This window comes from Lissotriton vulgaris, chromosome 10 (genome assembly GCF_964263255.1).
Source record: "Lissotriton vulgaris chromosome 10, aLisVul1.2, whole genome shotgun sequence".
Taxonomy (NCBI): domain Eukaryota; kingdom Metazoa; phylum Chordata; class Amphibia; order Caudata; family Salamandridae; genus Lissotriton; species Lissotriton vulgaris.
Window position 1 is genome coordinate 298,382,520 of NC_141698.1, and position 20,843 is coordinate 298,403,362.

General features: G+C 48.2%; 1 protein-coding gene across 1 annotated transcript in view; it reads right to left on the reverse strand.

Annotated features, from left to right (window-relative positions):
- ALS2CL (ALS2 C-terminal like) overlaps window positions 1–20,843 on the reverse strand; it is a 719,895-nt gene that overhangs the window by 395,028 nt on the left and 304,024 nt on the right. Inside the window, exon 4 of the mRNA XM_086941072.1 lies at window positions 17,370–17,565. Within this exon, the coding sequence (XP_086797198.1) occupies window positions 17,370–17,565 (196 nt within the window). The remainder of the gene's footprint in view (window positions 1–17,369; window positions 17,566–20,843) is intronic.

Genomic DNA, 20,843 nt, shown 5'->3' on the forward strand with positions numbered 1-20,843 from the left:
AAAATATTTAAATGTAAAATAATCAAGTGGTCTTTTAGTGAAATACGAATATGGTAAACAATAATTGTATACAAAAATCAAGAGAACACTCACTTTAATGACTGCATGCACTACTGGTATAGTTCAAATAACTTAAATCCAATCTCTTCTAGATCAATAATGAAAATCAACAACATGTATCAATGATTCAACAAAATGAAGCTTCAAACACAAAGTTGTTATCATTCAACGATTATTCTTATTGAGTGATTAACATGTAAAATAGAACAACCCTGATATTAATATATTAATGGTTTGTGTTATATATCTAACATGAATCATTCCATTCTATTATTAATACAAAATAACATCCTGGCATTCCAGTGTTTTTAAATCAAAGACATTTTATGGTAGCCTGATGCATTTCGGGACCCGCAGTCCCTTCCTCAGGGGCCACTGCAATGCAAAAGAAATGGGTATATATTCAAATACTTGTGAAATACATCCTGAAAGAAATTGAAACATTCAAGGATGATAAAGCTACCAAAATTTGAAACAATACACGTTGTATTGAACCATGAGAGCACGTGTTTGGAAGAAACTAAAGATTAGCCATCACCAGTGCAAAAAGTAAATAAGCTACAGGTGTTCAAGAACCAAAATTACTCCGAGTGCCCCCGAAAGATCGAAGTTCCTGCAAGAGGAAAAATTACACCTGATTACCTTCTGCGGACGAACTGAAAAAGTCCAACACTAGGTTCAAAGGAATAGCACAAAAACTGTGGAAAAAGAACACGAAGCGAAATAGTGAGCAAGAGAGAGATTAGGACTGGAATGGGCCGAACTGAAAGAGCAAGACATATGGAGAAAGTAACTGAAATTGCCTGGTATGATAATGCCTGAAAAGTAAACAGGGAGACAAGAATGCGACATTATGTAAATGACCTACTACTTTACCTCCACCCCAGTCATGCTGCTCCTCCTTGGACATCCCAATGTTAACTTGATTGACTCATGGACATAATTTAAAAATATCTGTTAGCAACGGTTACCCATACATAGGCTGCTGATTCTAATTCCTGTGATTTAAACAATCTGACTGATGACTCTTCAAAATGAAATATGCCTTTATCATTTTCCACATTTGGTATCTAGCTATCTGTGTTTTTATAAATGTATTTTAATTAACATTCCATAGCCTCACATTTTCAAAATTGTATTTTAAGGGCATACTCACATTTTGTAAGGGTTAAAGGTCATGTAATTGCATTACAACTGATGCCTTTGCTGATCAATTACCATGATATACATGCTTTAGTGGCCAAAAAGCATTAGGTAAGTTCTGCTACACCTTTGTAATGATGCCATGCCACCTGGGCCTACTAATATCAGAATACACTGGTGTTAGAAATGGGGTTTCTGGTTGAATAGGGTATGCACCTAAGCCAGGCTGAACCCACCACTCTAGTCAGGGTAAGGGAGTTACACACCCAATATAGCCCCTGATCACCCCCTCTGTAGCTTTTTAGAGGAGTCAGGCTTATCCCAGTGGCAATGTGTAAAGCGTTTGCGCAACACACTCACACATCAATGACACAGTAGGCACACCACAAAAAGAGCCTCCCAGCTCCCTTGGGCCTGACCACCTGTGTTTCTGCGCGGGAGAGGGTGGGACAGCCCCCGGCCACTCGATTTGTGAGACTTCCTGCTTTCCCTGGGATACAGCACTCTGAGCAATTGGGGCAACCCTCGGGCTTCCTGGGTCCCCTCTGTGACAGCACGCTGCATTGCCGGGCCTCGCAGAAGCATCAAAATTCAAGCTGATCCACTCCCTGTGGCAGCTAGCATACTGGTTGTCCTTGCAAGCGTCCGCTAGGCTACGATGGCAGGCTGCCCACAACATGGCGGGTCTCACGCTGCCGGAGAGCAGTGCGAGTGACCAGCCCCTCAGGGTGACTTCCTGGAGTTCAGTCACCGTAACGCTGAAGCCCGACACCCGTGCTGGTGTCAAGAACAGATGCAGCATTACACACATGCTGAAGACAGGGGAGAAGCCATTTCTTATCTGAGGCTCCTGACGCCTACCAGAAGGGAATGCTGCTCCTGGCCAGGAATGCCTTTGCAGAAAAAACAGAAAGCAAGGCCAGTAGCAAAATCTCCACTGAGGTATCACCAGAGCCGCTGAGTTATCAACCGCTCAACACGTCAGCGTCAGTGCCAAGAGAGATCAGTGCTCTCACCACCCGGTCAGTCTGTCCGCAAAGAGAAGCTCCCACCAAGTGCTGGATTTTCAAGTAACACAGGACAGGTCACCAAACCCTGGGAGATCACTGGGGTACACAGCCGCCAGGAAGCAGGCAACAGGCCAGTACACAGGGTCGTTGCAGGCAAAGAGACAGTCCTTCCAGCAGGTCATTCCAGCAAAGCAAAGCTCAAGTGGTGGTTTCTCCTGGCAGCATAAAAGCTTCTCTTCTGGTGCAGTATGTAAGGCCAGCAGCATCTGGTTACAAGTCCCAAGCAGTGTCTTCCATCATGGAGTCACACCCCCTGTACTTATACTCCCAAAGTCTTTGTTCTGGGGCCACTTCAAACAACTTTTAGAAGTGCACAACACCCCCATTCAATCCCTAGCCCTGGCTTCAGACACACTACAGGGGGACGGAGACAGCATTGTGAAAAGACAGGCACAGCCTTATTCAGGTGCTAGAGAAACTCCTCTCACCACTCTAAATGCAGACCAGGCCTATTCAGCCCAAGTATGAGTCACCCAGGAAAGCAGGACACACCACAGCCCCCCTTGTAACTGGCTAGAGTGAATGCAGATCACTGGCTCCTGTCAGTCCAGACTTTGAATACGCAACCAGGCTGGGCACAAAGAGTCATAGACACACAGAAATGGCGACATCTAAAAGTGGCATTTCTAAAATAGTAATAGGAAATCTGCTTTCACCAATAGGCAGGATTTATCATTACTATTCCAAACATACCAAACATGGCCATGCTGCCCCTTTCATATCAGAAATTACCACTGAAACACATAGCAGGGAATTCCCAATTCAAACCTGTGAGAGGAGCAGCCTCACAGCAGTGAGAAAACAAATAGGCTGTCTGTCACTACCACAACATGCCACACAACAAAGGCCATTGTCCTACTTTTTACATACACAGCACCCTGCTCATAGGGTTACCTACGACATACCTTAGGGGTGACCTATATGTAGGAAAAGGGGAGTTTCAGATATTAAACTTTAGATGCCACGTCACTGTGGCAGTAAATTGCACACTGTTAGACCTGTCAGCCTTAGGGTAGTCTCCCCTACATTTTTGCCCTTTTTGCCTCCCATTTTGACCTTACATTTTGTTGGACTTAGGACTCTGGGCGCCTCACCACTGCTAAACAGTGCTGAGGTGCGGGTGCTCTCCCCTAAAAACCTTGTGAGGCTGGCATATCTGCCACAAGCCACTGCTACTGCAGTAAGGCTAATCCTCCATAGGTTGATATGGGAAACCTCTCCTTATGGGATAACTTCTGACAGGGACCTAATAAGTCTGTCATGTTTGGTCTTGTTGGACTCGGGGCGGGGAACCCTTTCCAATGATATATAGGGTTTGGGCATTACTACGCTAGGGATCCCACTTTTATAAAGTGGACCTTTTCCTGCCTACACTTAGATTAGGCTGCAGACTTCCCCCTCCCCTCTGCATACTGATAGCCTGCCTGGGTTGGGAGGTGGGAGTGGTGATTCACACCTTCTTCCCTGAGATGAGCTGTGATGGGCTGCCCACTGTAGCCTTAACGGCCTGTCTCTTGTCACTGTGACAGCTAGGTCAGGGAAGGCAGGGAACATACCAGAACTCCCTGGACTCTTCCAGAAACCCCTGCCCCCAGACCCTTCCAGAGATGTCCACCACTTTCTAGCCCCTAGACTAAAAAGATATATAAGGGAGGGTCCTGGCCTCACATTCTTGTTACACCCTGGACTAAGAAGAATCCCTGCTGGAGTAAGGACTGCTGCGCCAGGAAGGACTGCCAGACTGAAGGAGGCTGACTGCTCCCAGGAACTGCTGCCCCATCTACTGAGCTGCCCTACTGCCTGTTGATCCTGCCCTGCAAGAGGAGACTGAAGAACCATCTCCAGAGTGTCTCCATCACTTTCATAAGGACTACAACGCCTTATTATCTCTATCTACTGCCCTGTAACTTTGTGTGCAAGGATCGGCAACCCATCTAAGGACTGCCCGTACCACAGGAACTTTCCCTTTTGTTGTGCTTACATTATACTCTACACAGAGCGTGGGAAGGCTTTATTTGAACTGGGTAGCGCTGGGGCAAAGGAGCGCTGCGTGCCCGTGACCGGCGACGCCGAAGGGGAAATTGCTAATGTGAACTCCCTGCCACTGGCCGTGGGGAAGTGTACCCAGACGACTACTGGACCGTCACACCTCAGGCGCGAGAGGATCACCAAGCGAATCGCCTCTTGAGATCACCACCGTGGGCCCGAGTTCAGGCGCTCCACAACTGCTGCTAAAATCACTGCCGCGGACCCGGGAGACTCGGGAGACTCTGGAATCCCGTGCGCTGCCCTGCTGACGTCAGAGCAGGGCTGCGTTTGGATTGGTGCTGCCACTGAGGTTGCCCGGCGACGAGGGGCTCGGCCTGCAGAGGAGCCGCGCTGAGATTGGTTCCCTCAGGGGTTGCCTCGCAACGAGGGAAGCGTCCTGCCGGGAGCCGCGACCCGATTGGTACCTGAAGGGGAGCGGGAGGGGCTGCCTTGCTCCTCACCCATGCCGCGCCTGCAGAGACGGAAGGCCGGGGTGTAGGGGAGCCTCGGAGCCGACGGGGGAATCCGCCGCAGGACACCAGCCCAGTCTCACCCAGGTAACGCTCCAACCCGCTTTGTGGCACTACCGGGGACGGGTTGAGAGCGAGCGCAGGAGCGAGGAGGGGTGAAGGGTGCCGGTGGTCCTAGCGCCAGATCAGTACTGCGGGCCGGCTCGAGACTGTGTGGGGGCCTCTTTGAGATCGGGCCAAAGGCTGATGGGACTCTGCCTTAAGGAGTAGCGAGCCATAGCGGGACTGCCGGGGCCTTTGCGTTACGCTCCAGAGACAGTGTGGAGTACAAGGTGGGTTACCTCGGACTGCTCGGGAACCCCTCCTGGAGTCAGTCAAATAACCTGAGTGAATCTAAGGTACTGTTCATTCAAAGTAGGACAGACTCATAGAGACTATAAGCAGCATGTAATTCACTGCCTTGGAGGAACTGTTTCCTCTGAATAAAGAGTACTGACATCTTTTTGGGCTGAGTATACGGGATCTGGTCCCTTTATCCTGGCCTGATTGCGGATCATGGTTGGGAACTGGATTAATTTGTCATTAATCTTGCCTGGACGCTGGCTTCATTGTTGACCGTGCCTGGAAGCTGGATTTATTTGATGATTGACCCTACCTGCAACTGCATTTACCTGATTATTAATCTCTCCTAATTCGTAGATAAAGATATTTATATTTTTATATACAAACTGGTGTGGTGTTCATTTTGTGAGTGTGTTTATTGTGTCATCGCCGTTGTGTGTTGCACAAATACTTTACACATTGCCTCTGGAGTTACGCCTGTGCTGCTCTGCGCCAAGCTACCAGGTCGGAAGCGGTGGTCCCTACTTGGACTAGGGTGCATACCCCTGCCAACTAGAGACCCCGGTTCTAACATTGGTGATCGAGCGGTGGGATAGGACTTGTGCTTGTGTAACACCACGCAGTATACACCACAACCCTACACCTGACTCCACTGAATTTTTGTCTACCCTCTCCAATTGGCATTTTTATTTTTTATTTAAATTTTCCCTGACTGGCTGCTCTTTTTTTTCAAAAGTCCTTTGGCCTAAGTCCCATTTGATTTTCTCTACGAACGTCTGAGGTCCTACCTGGCAAGATGGAATTTGAGCTGGCCAACCTAGAAACTTACACGGCAACGCAGCTCAAGGAATTCTGGGAGGAGAAAAGGGTGCCCTTTAAGCGAGGCGCTAAGAAGACAGAGCTTCAGAAAGCCTTGAGGGCATGGGTAACGGCCCACCCAGAAGGAGATGGAGAAGGGGACGGGCAGGGAGCGGAGCAAGGGGCCACAGGAGAACTTGACCTACTGCCCTTGGTGGAAAATGGCAACTTGTTACCAGGTACAAGGGTACCTTCCAGGGCAGGCAGTAGTGTGTCAGTAAGGGCCCTGTCCTCAGAGGAATTGGAGGACAGGAGAGAGGAGAGACAGTTTAAATTGGAACTCGCCAAATTGGAAAGGGAGCGGGAGAAAGAAAGGTGGGCCATGGAGGAGAGGAAACTTACCCATGAGTTCAACCTGAAGGAACTGGAAATTCGAGCCCTACAAGCAGGGACGAACAGCATCAAGAGTGGTGGCAGCATACCTACGGAAGCTTCACGTGAGTCCAGGGTCTTTATGCCTAAAGATGTGATGGCCAGTTTTAAGGTGGGGGATAATATTGATAAGTGGTTAGCTGCCTATGAGGTGTCACTAAGAGCCCATGGGGTCCCAGAGAGTCACTGGGGGGGTAGTCTGTACAAGTATATACCTCCGGAAGTTAGGGACACACTCCTTAGCCTAGAAAAGGAAGACCAGACCAACTATTCTGTTATGAAAGAAGCATTGCTTAAGAGGTTCGGTCTTACCCCTGAGAGGTATAGGCAGAGGTTTAGGAATAGCCACAAACTTCCCACACAGAACTGGGTAGATTTCCTGGACTACGCTAGTAAAGCTTTAGAGGGCTGGGTGCGGGGCAGCAATGTGCATGACTATGAAGGATTGTATAACTTGTTTTTAAGAGAGCACCTTCTAGAGAAATGTTTTCCAGAGCTGCGCCAACACCTGGTTGACCGCAAGTTGACCAATCCTAGGAAGCTTGCGGAGGAGGCGGACACCTGGGTCAGTACCAGAGTGTCCAACAAGGGTTCTGGGGGGGACTCCCAAAGGGGTGGTCAGGGTTCCCACCAGAAGAAAGAGGGGGGAGACAAAAAGAAAGAGTTCTCCAAAGGCCCCCAAAAGAATTCACAAGGGAAAGGGTCTGGGTCTCAGCCCCAATCTGGCCACCAGAAGCCCACTTATCCTGACAAAGGTCAGCAGCCCAGAACTGTCCGGTGCTATGAGTGTGGTGAACTTGGACACTACAAGGGGGATCCCAAGTGTCGCAAGAGAGCACCACAGGCCACTGGAGGTAAAAACCCCGGGGTGGCTAGTGTAGCGCTTGGGGAGGAGCTGTCCCTAGATGATGGGAGTGAGGGGGCAGGGCTTGTCCTAGTGTCTATGGGAGACAGTGAGATGGTCCCTAAGGTCCATGTGCCCTCAAATACTACCAAGTATAGGCAGTGGGTCACCCTCAATGGTCGGGGGTGGAGGCCCTGAGGGACACAGGTGCCAGCATGACTATGGTAAGGAGTCAGCTGGTGTCCCCTGAGCAAATAATTCCCGAGGCGTTCCACCCAGTTGTGATGGCTGACAACAGGGGGGTCACTATCCCATAGCGCAGGTTCCATTTGAGTGGGGAGGGGTTTCAGGCCTTTTAAGAGTTGCTGTGAGCCCTGCCATGCCAGTGGACTGTCTGTTAGGGAATGACCTGGAGCATATTGCCTGGAAGGAGGTAGAGCTCAAGGCGCATGTGGAGATGCTGGGGTTACCGGAGTGGATTTGTGCTACCACACGGTCTATGGCTGCCCGGAAAGGGAGTCAACCAGGGCTGGAGCCTGGAAAAATGGCCCAGCCAGCTGCTAAGAAGGGAGGAGCCCCGGGGCAGTCACCCCGTGAGAGGGATGGGGCACCTGAGGAGGTTGCGCCGGAGTCCACGGAGGGAGACGTTGCTCCCTTGGGGGACTTACCTACCCCTGCAGAGTGGCAGGTGGAAGGAGGGCCCACCAGGGAGGAGTTTTGTCGGGCACAGAAGAAGTGTCCTACCCTTGAGGGCATGAGGCGACAGGCAGAGGCCCAAGCAGCAGGCAATGCCTCCGCGAAGTATCATATTTACTGGGAAGATGGGCTCCTTTACAGTGAGCCCAAGGCTCCTGTGCATGGGTCATCAAGGGCCTTAGTGGTCCCCCAGTGCTACAGAGCCTTTCTTTTGGAATTGGCTCATGAGATCCCATTGGCAGGACACTTGGGCCAAGACAAGACCTTTGCTAGGCTTGTCCCACATTTTTATTGGCCGCAGATGAGGATCTCCTCAGATACATTCTGCAGGACCTGTCTGACCTGCCAAGCTAGTGGGAAAACAGGGGGTAAGCTGAAGGCTCCCCTGGAACCACTACCTGTCGTTAGCACCCCCTTTGAGAGGTTGGGCATCGACATTGTTGGGCCTATGGATCCACCGACTTCTTCTGGTCACAGGTTTATCCTGGTCCTGGTGGACCATGCTACCCGGTACCCACAGGCTATTCCTCTGAGAACCATCACTGCACCTGCAGTGGCACGGGCCCTGATGGGGATTTTTACCAGAGTGGGTTTCCCCAAAGAGGTAGTGTCCGACAGGGGTACCAATTTTATGTCTGCCTACATGCAAGCCATGTGGAAGGAGTGTGGGGTTACTTATAAGTTCTCCACCCCTTACCACCCACAGACCAATGGTCTCGTGGAGAGATTTAACAAGACCCTAAAGGGCATGATCAGGAGTCTGCCTGAGGGCCTGAGGAAAAAGTGGGACATCCTCTTGCCCTGTTTGTTGTTTTCCTACAGGGAGGTACCGCAAAAGGGAGTGGGCTTCAGCCCCTTTGAGCTTTTGTACGGTCACCCTGTTAGGGGACCTCTCAGTTTAGTGAAGGATGGGTGGGAGAAGACTCCCAGGAGGCTTCCCCAAGATGTAGTGAGCTACATGCTGGCCTTTCGCAGCCAAATGGCTAAGTTGTGGAAGCAAGCTTCTGACAACTTAGAGGCCAGCCAGGCGGTGATGAAGGAATGGTACGACCAGAATTCTCGCCCGTGGAGCTAGAACCTGGACAGAAGGTGTGGGTCATGGAGCCTGGGGAGCTTAGTGCCCTCCAGGATCGCTGGACTGGCCCTTATGAGATATTGGAAAAGAAGGGTAAGGCCACTTACCTAGTGGACCTTAAGACCCCCAGGCAGCCCCACAGGGTGCTACACGCTAAACGCCTAAACCCCACCATGAGAGGTCCGAGCTCACCTTACTGATGGTGACTGATGGGGCCGAGGAAGAGGAAAGTGAACCTCTCCCGGACCTCTTCGCTTCCAAAGAGAAGGATGGATCGGTGGAGGGAGTGGTCCTCTCCCCATCCTTGACTCCTGAGCAACAGAGGGACTGTCGCCAGGTCCTGGGGCAGTTCGCCTCAGTGTTTTCCCTTATCCCTGGGATCACCCACCTGTGTACCCATGACGTGGACACAGGAGACAGCCCCCCTGTCAAGTCCAAGTCTTACAGGCTGTCAGATAAGGTAAAGGCCAGCATCCAGAGTGAGGTCACTAAGATGCTGGAGTTGGGAGTGATAGAGCCCTCCAACAGCCCTTGGGCCAAAAGCTGCCCCACCGGGCACCACACCAGAACTTAGGTTCTGTGTGGATTACATGGGACTGAACTCTGTGACCAAGACTGGCGCTCATCCTATCCCGAGGGCGGATGAGCTCATTGACCGGCTGGGGGCTGCCCGATACCTGAGTACCTTTGACCTCACGTCAGGGTACTGGCAGATCGCCCTAACAGATGGAGCTAAAGAGAGGTCCGCCTTTTCCACCCCAGAGGGCCACTACCAGTTTAGAGTGATGCCCTTTGGACTGAAAAACGCTCCTGCCACCATCCAGCGGCTGGTGAACCGGGTCCTCTCCGGTTTAGAGGCCTTCTCTGCTGCCTACCTGGACGACATAGCTGTCTTCAGTAGCAGCTGGGGGGACCATTTGGGTCACCTCCAGGAAGTGCTTCAGGCTCTGCAGCAGGCAGGCCTGACTATCAAAGCTAGCAAATGCCAGATAGGGCAGGGGTCGGTAGTCTACCTAGGACACGTGGTAGGCGGGGGCAAGGTGCAGCCCCTACAGGCCAAGATAGAAACCATCCTGGCCTGGGAGCCTCCCAAAACACAGACTGAGGTCAGGGCATTCCTGGACCTCACAGGTTACTACAGCAGGTTTGTCAAGGGCTATGGCACCATTGTGGCCCCCTTGACGGAGCTAACCTCTAAGAAACAACCTAGAAAAGTGATCTGGACAGAGGCTTGCCAAAAAGCCTTTGACTCTCTAAAGCAGGCCATGTGCACCGCTCCTGTGCTCAGGGCCCCTGACTTCTCCAAAGAGTTCATTGTCCAAAACGGACGCCTCAGAGCATGGCATAGGAGCAGTACTTTCGCAACTCAATGAGGAGGGACGGGACCAACCAGTAGCCTTCATCTCCAGGAGGCTGCTCCCCCGAGAACAGCGGTGCAGCGCGATAGAGAGGGAAGCCTTTGCAGTGGTCTGGGCTGAAAAGAAGCTGAGGCCATATTTGTTTGGGTCCCACTTCCTGATTCAGAATGACCACCGGCCCCTCAGGTGGCTCATGCAAATGAGGGGCGAGAATCCCAAATTGTTGAGGTGGTCCATTTCCCTACAGGGGATGGACTTCAGGGTGGAACACAGACCCGGAGTAGGCCACGCCAATGCTGACGGTCTCTCTCGGTTTTTCCGCCTTAGTGATTAGAACTCCCTGGAGGTTGGGTAGTTCTCCCCACTTTCAGCTGGGGGGGACACGTGTTAGACCTGTCAGCCTTAGGGTGGTCTCCCCTACATTTTTGCCCTTTTTGCCTCCCATTTTGACCTTACATTTTGTTGGACTTAGGACTCTGGGCGCCTCACCACTGCTAAACAATGCTGAGGTGCGGGTGCTCTCCCCTAAAAACCTTGTGAGGCTGGCATATCTGCCACAAGCCACTGCTACTGCAGTAAGGCTAATCCTCCATAGGTTGATATGGGAAACCTCTCCTTATGGGATAACTTCTGACAGGGACCTAATAAGTCTGTCATGTTTGGTCTTGTTGGACTCGGGGCGGAGAACCCTTTCCAATGATATATAGGGTTTGGGCATTACTACGCTAGGGATCCCACTTTTATAAAGTGGACCTTTTCCTGCCTACACTTAGATTAGGCTGCAGACTTCCCCCTCCCCTCTGCATACTGATAGCCTGCCTGGGTTGGGAGGTGGGAGTGGTGATTCACACCTTCTTCCCTGGGATGAGCTGTGATGGGCTGCCCACTGTAGCCTTAACGGCCTGTCTCTTGTCACTGTGACAGCTAGGTCAGGGAAGGCAGGGAACATACCAGAACTCCCTGGACTCTTCCAGAAACCCCTGCCCCCAGACCCTTCCAGAGACTTCCACCACTTTCTAACCCCTAGACTAAAAAGATATATAAGGGAGGGTCCTGGCCTCACATTCTTGTTACACCCTGGACTAAGAAGAATCCCTGCTGGAGTAAGGACTGCTGCGCCAGGAAGGACTGCCAGACTGAAGGAGGCTGACTGCTCCCAGGAACTGCTGCCCCATCTACTGAGCTGCCCTACTGCCTGTTGATCCTGCCCTGCAAGAGGAGACTGAAGAACCATCTCCAGAGTGTCTCCATCACTTTCATAAGGACTACAACGCCTTATTATCTCTATCTACTGCCCTGTAACTTTGTGTGCAAGGATCGGCAACCCATCTAAGGACTGCCCGTACCACAGGAACTTTCCCTTTTGTTGTGCTTACATTATACTCTACACAGAGCGTGGGAAGGCTTTATTTGAACTGGGTAGCGCTGGGCCAAAGGAGCGCTGTGTGCCCGTGACCAGCGACGCCGAAGGGGAAATTGCTAATGTGAACTCGCTGCCACTGGCCGTGGGGAAGTGTACCCAGACGACTGCTGGACCGTCACACCTCAGGCGCGAGAGGATCACCAAGCGAATCGCCTCTTGAGATCACCACCGTGGGCCCGAGTTCAGGCGCTCCACAACTGCTGCTAAAATCACCGCCGCGGACCCGGGAGACTCGGGAGACTCTGGAATCCCATGCGCTGCCCTGCTGACGTCAGAGCAGGGCCGCGCTTGGATTGGTGCTGCCATTGAGGTTGCCCGGCGACGAGGGGCTCGGCCTGCAGAGGAGCCGCGCTGAGATTGGTTCCCTCAGGGGTTGCCCCGCAACGAGGGAAGCGTCCTGCCGGGAGCCGCGACCCGATTGGTACCTGAAGGGGAGCGGGAGGGGCTGCCTTGCTCCTCACCCATGCCGCGCCTGCAGAGACGGAAGGCCGGGGTGTAAGGGAGCCTCGGAGCCGACGGGGGAATCCGCCGCAGGACACCAGCCCAGTCTCACCCAGGTAACGCTCCAACCCGCTTTGTGGCACTACTGGGGACGGGTTGAGAGCGAGCACAGGAGCGAGGAGGGGTGAAGGGTGCCGGTGGTCCTAGCGCCAGATCAGTACTGCGGGCCGGCTCGAGACTGTGTGGGGGCCTCTTTGAGATCGGGCCAAAGGCTGATGGGACTCTGCCTTAAGGAGTAGCGAGCCATAGCGGGACTGCCGGGGCCTTTGCGTTACGCTCCAGAGACAGTGTGGAGTACAAGGCGGGTTACCTCGGACTGCTCGGGAACCCCTCCTGGAGTCAGTCAAATAACCTGAGTGAATCTAAGGTACTGTTCATTCAAAGTAGGACAGACTCATAGAGACTATAAGCAGCATGTAATTCACTGCCTTGGAGGAACTGTTTCCTCTGAATAAAGAGTACTGATATCTTTTTGGGCTGAGTGTACGGGATCTGGTCCCTTTATCCTGGCCTGATTGTGGATCTTGGTTGGGAACTGGATTAATTTGTCATTAATCTTGCCTGGACGCTGGCTTCATTGTTGACCGTGCCTGGAAGCTGGATTTATTTGATGATTGACCCTGCCTGCAACTGCATTTACCTGATTATTAATCTCTCCTAATTCGTAGATAAAGATATTTATATTTTTATATACAAACTGGTGTGGTGTTCATTTTGTGAGTGTGTTTATTGTGTCATCGCCGTTGTGTGTTGCACAAATACTTTACACATTGCCTATGGAGTTACGCCTGTGCTGCTCTGCGCCAAGCTACCAGGTCGGAAGCGGTGGTCCCTACTTGGACTAGGGTGCATACCCCTGCCTACTAGAGACCCCCGGTTCTAACACACACACAGGCCCTGCAGTGGCAGAGGAATGAGATAGGTCTGAAAGGCTACTTCTGTGGGTGGTGCAAGCAGTGCTGCAGGCTCACTAGTAACATTTAATTTACAGGTCCTGGACATATTGGTAGGCTTTCCTGTTTTCAGTTTCTATTTTGGTAACTTCTGGTGAGGTTTTTTCAGTGTTTTCAAGTGATTTCAATACCTTCAAAAACAGTGATTATCAGTGGTTACACATTTTCGCGCCATTAAAAACTACAGAAACAGGGATTTTCAGGTGTTTATGGAAAGTTTTGCTTTTATTATTGCTTGCTTCCTTCACTGATAGCGCATTGTATATAGATAGTGTAAGTATAGTGTATATGAGGTCCAAATAGATTTTTGCTAATTAAACTTATTTAAGTACACCATACAATACTTCTTCAGTGAGTCTTTGGTCATGTGTGCTCACTCTTTCCTTCCCATGTAAAAGTCTGTCAAAAGGCCCTCTCAACATTGGCACTTGAGATGGGCAACGCCAAAACAGCCAGTGCTCAATTTGGTAACTCTGGCCACTGACATAGCTTTCTATGCCAATACTGGTCCACTTGAAGATTGTGATTCTCAGGGTAGGTTCTGCAACATTTATACTGATCTGGGCGCGTAAGTCCTCAGAGTTATTGAAGCAGTCAAAAATGAAGCAGCACTTTTGAAACTACCAAGGAAATTCTTCTTTATTTAAGGGATCTAGAACAGAGTACCACAGAGAGGTTTCATTGACTTCAAATGGCATTGGTGGTGAAGGGACATTTCTATGCATCATAGCAAACCATTTCTCATGCATTGTAAAATAAAAGTTCCAGGATTGCTCTTCACCATTGTTTTGCTTACCAAGTTGCAAGCACTCTAACATGGAACACATTGCAGTGCCAAAATCACTAAAGGTGTCACCCAGCCCAATCTCAACAAGATGTTTCGCATCTACACCAATTATGCTGAACACTTGGCAGACAAGGGTGTTTTCAGTCTCTAGTTTTTTTATTATGTCCACTACAGCAGTTATGTTTTCCTGTAAAAATCTAAGAATGCTGTAGAGTGTACTTTTTTTCAAATCACTATCAATATGTGACCAAAGATCCTCACATTTCTTGTCTTTGACATCATCACTCTGCAAAAATTGTGTAAACGGTTACCACATGGATAATATAGCAATCATAGCGACTTGGACTAAGAACCATCAGCTAAAGGACACAGTTGGGATGACTCTTTCTTTGATGCCACACAAAGCACGAAATGATAAATATTTGCTTGTTAGTTCCTGTGCATAAGAAAATAGTGCACCAGAATGGACTAAAAAGTCAATAGTATTCCTCATTTACTCTGAACATTGTAAAGATGCTTTCAGCATACCGTCTAACAAGTAGCAAGGATCTCTTACAGGGAAGCACTTCAGCTCAGGTATCAATTTTGTCAGGTCATCACACAACTTTTTCATAAACGTAGATGAATCTCTGCAAATACAAACAGTATCACTCCAATCTTTTCTGAACTTGGAAAGAACCTTTTTTGCAGAGCATTCCAAGTGGCACTGCGTTCCATGTTTTCCAAAAGTCTGGTGGCATGGTTTAACCAATATCCTAGATGCTTGGTGATAGTGCTCTTTTCACATATACTTGTCACTATACCTTGCGTTGAAGTTTTTTAAAGCCTGAGGTGTTGGCAATTCGCCTAATATCAAAACGGACTCACTAGAAACTGGGAGCTGATGTATTAAGGCGTTTTACCCATTCTCTGTGGGTAAATGTGATGACACATATTAGAAAAGATTATTCTGAAACCAGCCATTTTACCTATCAGTGAAAGAATCAAATGCAGCCAAAATATCAAATATGATTTTGATATTTCCTGAGTCTCTACAGTTTATAAAATAAATAGACAAGGCCTAACACATGCTTCTAAACCCTGCATCTTTAGACCAAAGACCACAAAACTGAAAAAAACAAAAGGAAGAAGAAACAATATTTTAGTGGCATCCCTACACAACAAAACTCAGGCAGAATAATGTTAGCCCAGACTTTCTGACTGCTAGCGTGTATAACAAAGTTACAATGTTTTGGCCCTTCAGGAAGAAAAAAAATGACTCTCACTCCCTTTTTCCTTTCTTTGAATGGCATTTAGTTTGTGGTTGTGCAGGTGTTTTTTCAGTGTTTATATGACTGGTGGGGGCTATTTCTCTTTCAGTGGGTTTTTATCGATTATTATAGTGTTAAACCTAAAACCGACAGCCTATATATAGGATACCACTGCACAAGGGACTTACAGGTAGATGAAATATACCATCTCGCACAACATCCTGATCGAACGACTGACTATGAATGGACTCGGTGGCAAGGCACTGGACTGGATAAAGAGCTTTCTCTCCGACCGCACCCAATGTGTCACCATGGGTGACTTTAGGTCGGATGAGGTTAAGATCACCAAGGGGGTTCCACAGGTCTCGTGTCTGAGCCCAACTCTTTTTAACACCTATGTGGCCCCTCTGGCAGATATAACAAGAGCCTTTGGTTTCTGTCCAGTGTCCTATGCTGACGACACTCAGCTGCTTTTTCCCTTTAAATTACTAACTCCGGAGGTTATACAATCTTTCTCCGAGGGGATGAAAGCAGTATCCCAGTGGATGTCTTCCAACTTTCTTCAGTGCAATGTCGGTAAGACTGAGGTGATGCTTTTCGGTGAGGCTAAGATCCAATGGTCCCCTGACTGGTGGCCGCTGGACCTAGGTCCAGTCCCTGAACCTGAACAAATAATCAAGAACTTGGGGGTACGGTTGGCGTCGGAGTTGACTATGAAACAACATGGTAACACCACGGTGGGATCTTGCTTTCACATGATAGGTCTCCTCCGCAGGATATTCCCATTCCTTCCCGACTCCATCAGAAGAACTCTGGTTCAGGCTTTAGTGATCAGCCGACTTGATTATTGTAATGGTCTTCTAGCAGGTGCAAATGAAGAAGTGCTAGACCGTCTGCAAGTGGTGCAAAACACAGCAGCCAGGCTAATCCTCAACGCCCCCCCGAGATCTCCATCCAAACCACTGCTGGATAAACTTCACTGGTTGTCCATACGCCAAAGAGTGAATTTTAAGACCTGTTGTATTATACATAAAGGTTTACATGATTTGGGACCGGCCTATTTGGCTAATAAATTTGTACCATACGTCCCAACACGCACACTCAGGTCAAGTGAGCAGTTGCTGCTGAGGGTACCCAAGATCAGCAGGACTAGACTGGGTGGTAAGGCTCTGTCAGTGGTGGGTCCCATCTTGTGGAACACTCTTCCACTCTTATTGAGACAGTGTTCCGACCATCTCCTCTTTAGGAAACAATTGAAAACTTTTCTGTTTAAGCAAAACTAGCCGAAGCTTTGTTCTCTTAAAGTTAAAATATTTAATTGACCCATATGCTCTTAGAATACCAGTGTCATTGTCCGCTCTATGCTTGCCTGCTGTCTTTGAGCGCGGAGATACTCCTCCGGGAGTCTATTCCTAGCGCTATACAAACCCGCAAATAAACAAATAAATAAATAAATATGGCAAACAGGTGTAGTCTACAGGACAGAGCACATGCACTTTAGCACTGATCAACAATGGTAAAGTTCACAGTCATAAAAACAACAAAACCGGGTCAGAAAAAATACAGGAGGAAGGCAAACATTTCTGGGATAACCCTCAAAAAGGGTCAGTACTATCAACTGGCAAGTAAAGCATTTTGCCTTTTCCCATTGAACACAGAAGTGGATCAGCTTCTCCTATTGGAATAGACTTTACACAGCCAGGCACCAGCTACCAATCCAATACGAATACATTGGGCATCTGGTTCTACTTCATAAAGCACTTCCTCACACTTTTGGACAACTACTTTGACAGTTTTTCTAAATGAAATGTAAGCATCAGAGTCCCATTAGCGAGAAAGCGTTCATAGAATAACAGACACAGTAGCCATTTTGTAGAAACTATACTCTTACAGCTCATCCCAAGGATTACTAAATGTCCGTCTTTTGAAGACAAGCAAAAAAAAATGTTTAAGAATTAGCAAAGGAGATTCAGTTCTCTCCGACCAATTGCTTTCTGTGTAATAGTCCTTTGAATAATGTTGTCTCTATGACTATCAACAATATTTAAGCTAACATCCATTTACCATGGAATTCAATCGCAACAATCACCAGTCCCTTTCTGAAACAACACAATAGCTTGAGAAAGTCTTTGTACTTACTGAATGTAGAGTTCTAGAAAGCGTTCTCTTTTTGGGATGATATAGATGTGATCAATACTCAGAGACGGCTCCGACAGGCTGAAGTTTTGCTTTAGTGTTTTGAAGTTTTCTTCAGTCCAGTCCCAAAGGGCACAGTATTTTTCATTTAGCAGCTGTAGCAGTTTCAAGAGCTCCTTTCCTTTTGCATCGTCTGGAACTGAAATAGACAAAAGGTATTCCGTAAACCTTCTCAACAGTGCTTTTTGTGCCTGATGTTAGTAGTGTAAAACAGATGTGGTATGGGGGATCCACATCATGTGGGGACTTTCCCCTGGTTCCCCTAGTTTCATGAAAGAACAAGAGTCATTCTACTATTTCCCCATGCGCAGAAGGAACACAACTTTGAGCCATCAAATCTAAGTGGGAAGCACTGATGTTACATCTGTGCAGTTTTTGTGGATTTAAGTATCTCGTACATAGGTACTAAGCAGGAGAGAATGTTAGGTTCATCAAAGTGGTACAATGCAGTTAACATTTGGTTGCATGGAGGGTGCGGTGCAAAACAACCAAACAAGAGGGGTTGTGGAAGCAGGGAGGTGAGGCAAAGGAGTTTTGTGAGGGTAAATAGGTAAGTGGGGGTAGTGGCGTAGCGTGGGTTGCCAGTCCCTGGGGCAAGGCAAGTATCCTTCCACTTTTCTTAAAAAAATGTTGAACCCCCAAGAATGTTCCTGCGCCCCTAAGCATGACCCTAAGTATTTTGTGCCTGGAGCAATCACCCCTGTGGCCCTGTCTACACTACACATCTGAGTGGGGAGTTCAAAGAGACTGGGCGGGGCATTATTCAAGCAATTCTATAATAAAGGGGATCACAGGGTACTTTTAGATAAGGAGGTATGGTTGTTACCTGTTTTTCTGAAGCAGATGGAGGATTAACATTCCATGCTCTTTACATTGGTTATCCTATCTTTCTTCAGCTGGGAAGCTGAATGGTTAGTTATCTCAAATTGACAATGGATGAGTTATTATGGAAATTGACAATCATGCACCTGAGAAATGTGGACTAAACTACATGGGGCAGAAATTGCTGATCAGCTTTATGCAAGAGAACTTCTTAGCTTGTTAATGTACTTGGAGGAATTGAAAGTTGTGCATGGAGATGAAACATGAGTGTAATTTTTGATATGTGGTCCATAATCCAGAGCAAGACTTGAAACAAAGAAAGGTTTATTTAAGCCATGAACAGATGTTGTGCATGCCCTTATTCTGTTGCTTTGGATTGCCGCAGTGGTTATCTAGCGGCAAAAGGTTGCTGCATATACTGTGGAAAAGGTTCCTTTGCAGAGAGGCTACTTTTGAACATTTACCCACACATTTCTGTGAAAGACTGAAATTTAAGCTGTTTTGACCAGCTGTGTTACCTTTCTGTGTAGAGCTCCAAAAAAGATGGAAATACGTATTAGGAATTACACTCAATATTTTTGTTGTACTATGAGGAGCAAAATGCATTGGCATTAGCTACTGAGCCAAACGAATGAATATAAAGACTTTGTGAATAATTATATACATGATACACAACAAAATGGTCCATAATCCAAAGCAGAATTAGAAACAAAAAAGGACTTTTTAATCTGTGAACTGTATATACATGCTAGTGATTTGTTGACCTGAAGGTATGCACACACCAGTCTGTTGTTATTGAATATATATCCACTGATTTTATTGCAGCAATTTCAAGACTCAGATTTCACATGTTCAGGATGATATTTCACGCATATAACACGCCTTTTAAATACGGATATCATTCAATGGTAGGTGCTGTCTCAGAAAATTGTAATTTAATAAAGTGGGACAGCCAAATACATTTGAAGTCTGACTTTTCTTGTATGAGGGAAGCCTTGGCGTTTTTTGTTGGGTTAATAGAGATTTTTATTTAGTGACTATAGCTGGTTTGTAAAGCTGTAACAAAGCTATCAATGACTTAAGGTACAGTGCCTTTATCAATTCCATACTGATGTTGATGCAATCCGAGTAGAGTGTGAGACTTCTACCTTAGCATCCACTACTGATGGCTCGTTCAAAAAGATCCTCTATGGAGTTCTCCTAGCAATCTTTTGACACAAACTTCTTGCTTAGTTACACCCACAGAACCTAATGCAATCAACACATGCAGAATATGTTTTAAATGTGTATATACCTTACTGCTAGAGCCACAATGTTTCACCAGGAAGAAAACCTACAACAGAACTTTCTCTGGCATCTCCCATAGAATCTGAAACTCCCTCTCCCTGAACTAAGAATGACCCCTCCACTTCCCCTTCAAGAAAAAAGTCAAACTCTTATTTATGATCACATTTCTGGTATAGATGATCAGAATCTGCTTTTTGAGCTTATTGTTCTCGTATCCCGTATATACATTTACTATGCTTTAAGATTTGTATGCCGGTGCCTCATTTACTTATAAAGTGCTCTGATACCCGCAAGGCTCACGTTCACTCTGTATAAAACATTTTAAATAAATACTTACTTCGGGGAGTGCGGATGAGAGAACGGTACAGATGGCCCTGATGCGCGGCAGGGGTGCAGATGCCGATCTGCCATACATAGTGCGCCACACTGCAGCAATTTGGCAGCGGTTTGTGGAAAAAGTCCTACGGAGGGCCCCCTTTCACAGAGAGCTGCCGATATGGATCATGGCCCCAGTGGTGGACATGGAGGTACATATGCCATTCCATGACTGGAGAGCGGGTGGGTGCGAGTTATTAGCTGACCTTTACCCGGATGACACGTTTCTATCTATCGAGCGGGCGACGGAGACGTTTGGACTCGGCGAAGGACAATCCTTACACTATAGAGGCCTTCAAGCAATGGCGCGGGATACTAGGCCTCAATTCCCTGACGCGCCCCCGGTGTCCCATACCCTCAATATTATCCTTTCCTGTGGTAGGGGCAAGAGGCTGATAGCCCTATTGTACTCAGCCATGCGGCAGGACTCCACCCCACCGGTCCCCCCAGCGTAGGCGACCTGGGAGACTGACCTGGGGATTGCTTTGGACCCGGCGCAGCGCAAACGCATAGGCACTCTCACCCGAAAGGTGTCGTGCAATGCACGGTTCAAATTGACACACTTTAACTTTCTACATCGCACATATGTGACTCCGGTTACCTTGAGACGTATCTCCCCGGACAAACGGGATGACTGCCCTAGATGTGGCGCGGCAGGTGCGTCCTTCCTCCATCTGGCGTGGGACTGCCCGTTAGTTAAAGCCTTCTGGCAGTCAGTGGTGGCGCACATTCGCACAGTTACTGATCTCCGGATGGAGCTGACCCCCCTTCATTGTTTATTAGCTTTGGTCCCCAAACCCAAGAAGTGTAATCTGTCCTACAAAATGTTACAACTACTTTTAGTATTGGCGAGGAGAAGGGTGGCAATTACATGGATGGGACAGAGGGCCCCGGAGGTGTCGCAGTGGCTTAGGGATGTGGGGGAATGGTCCC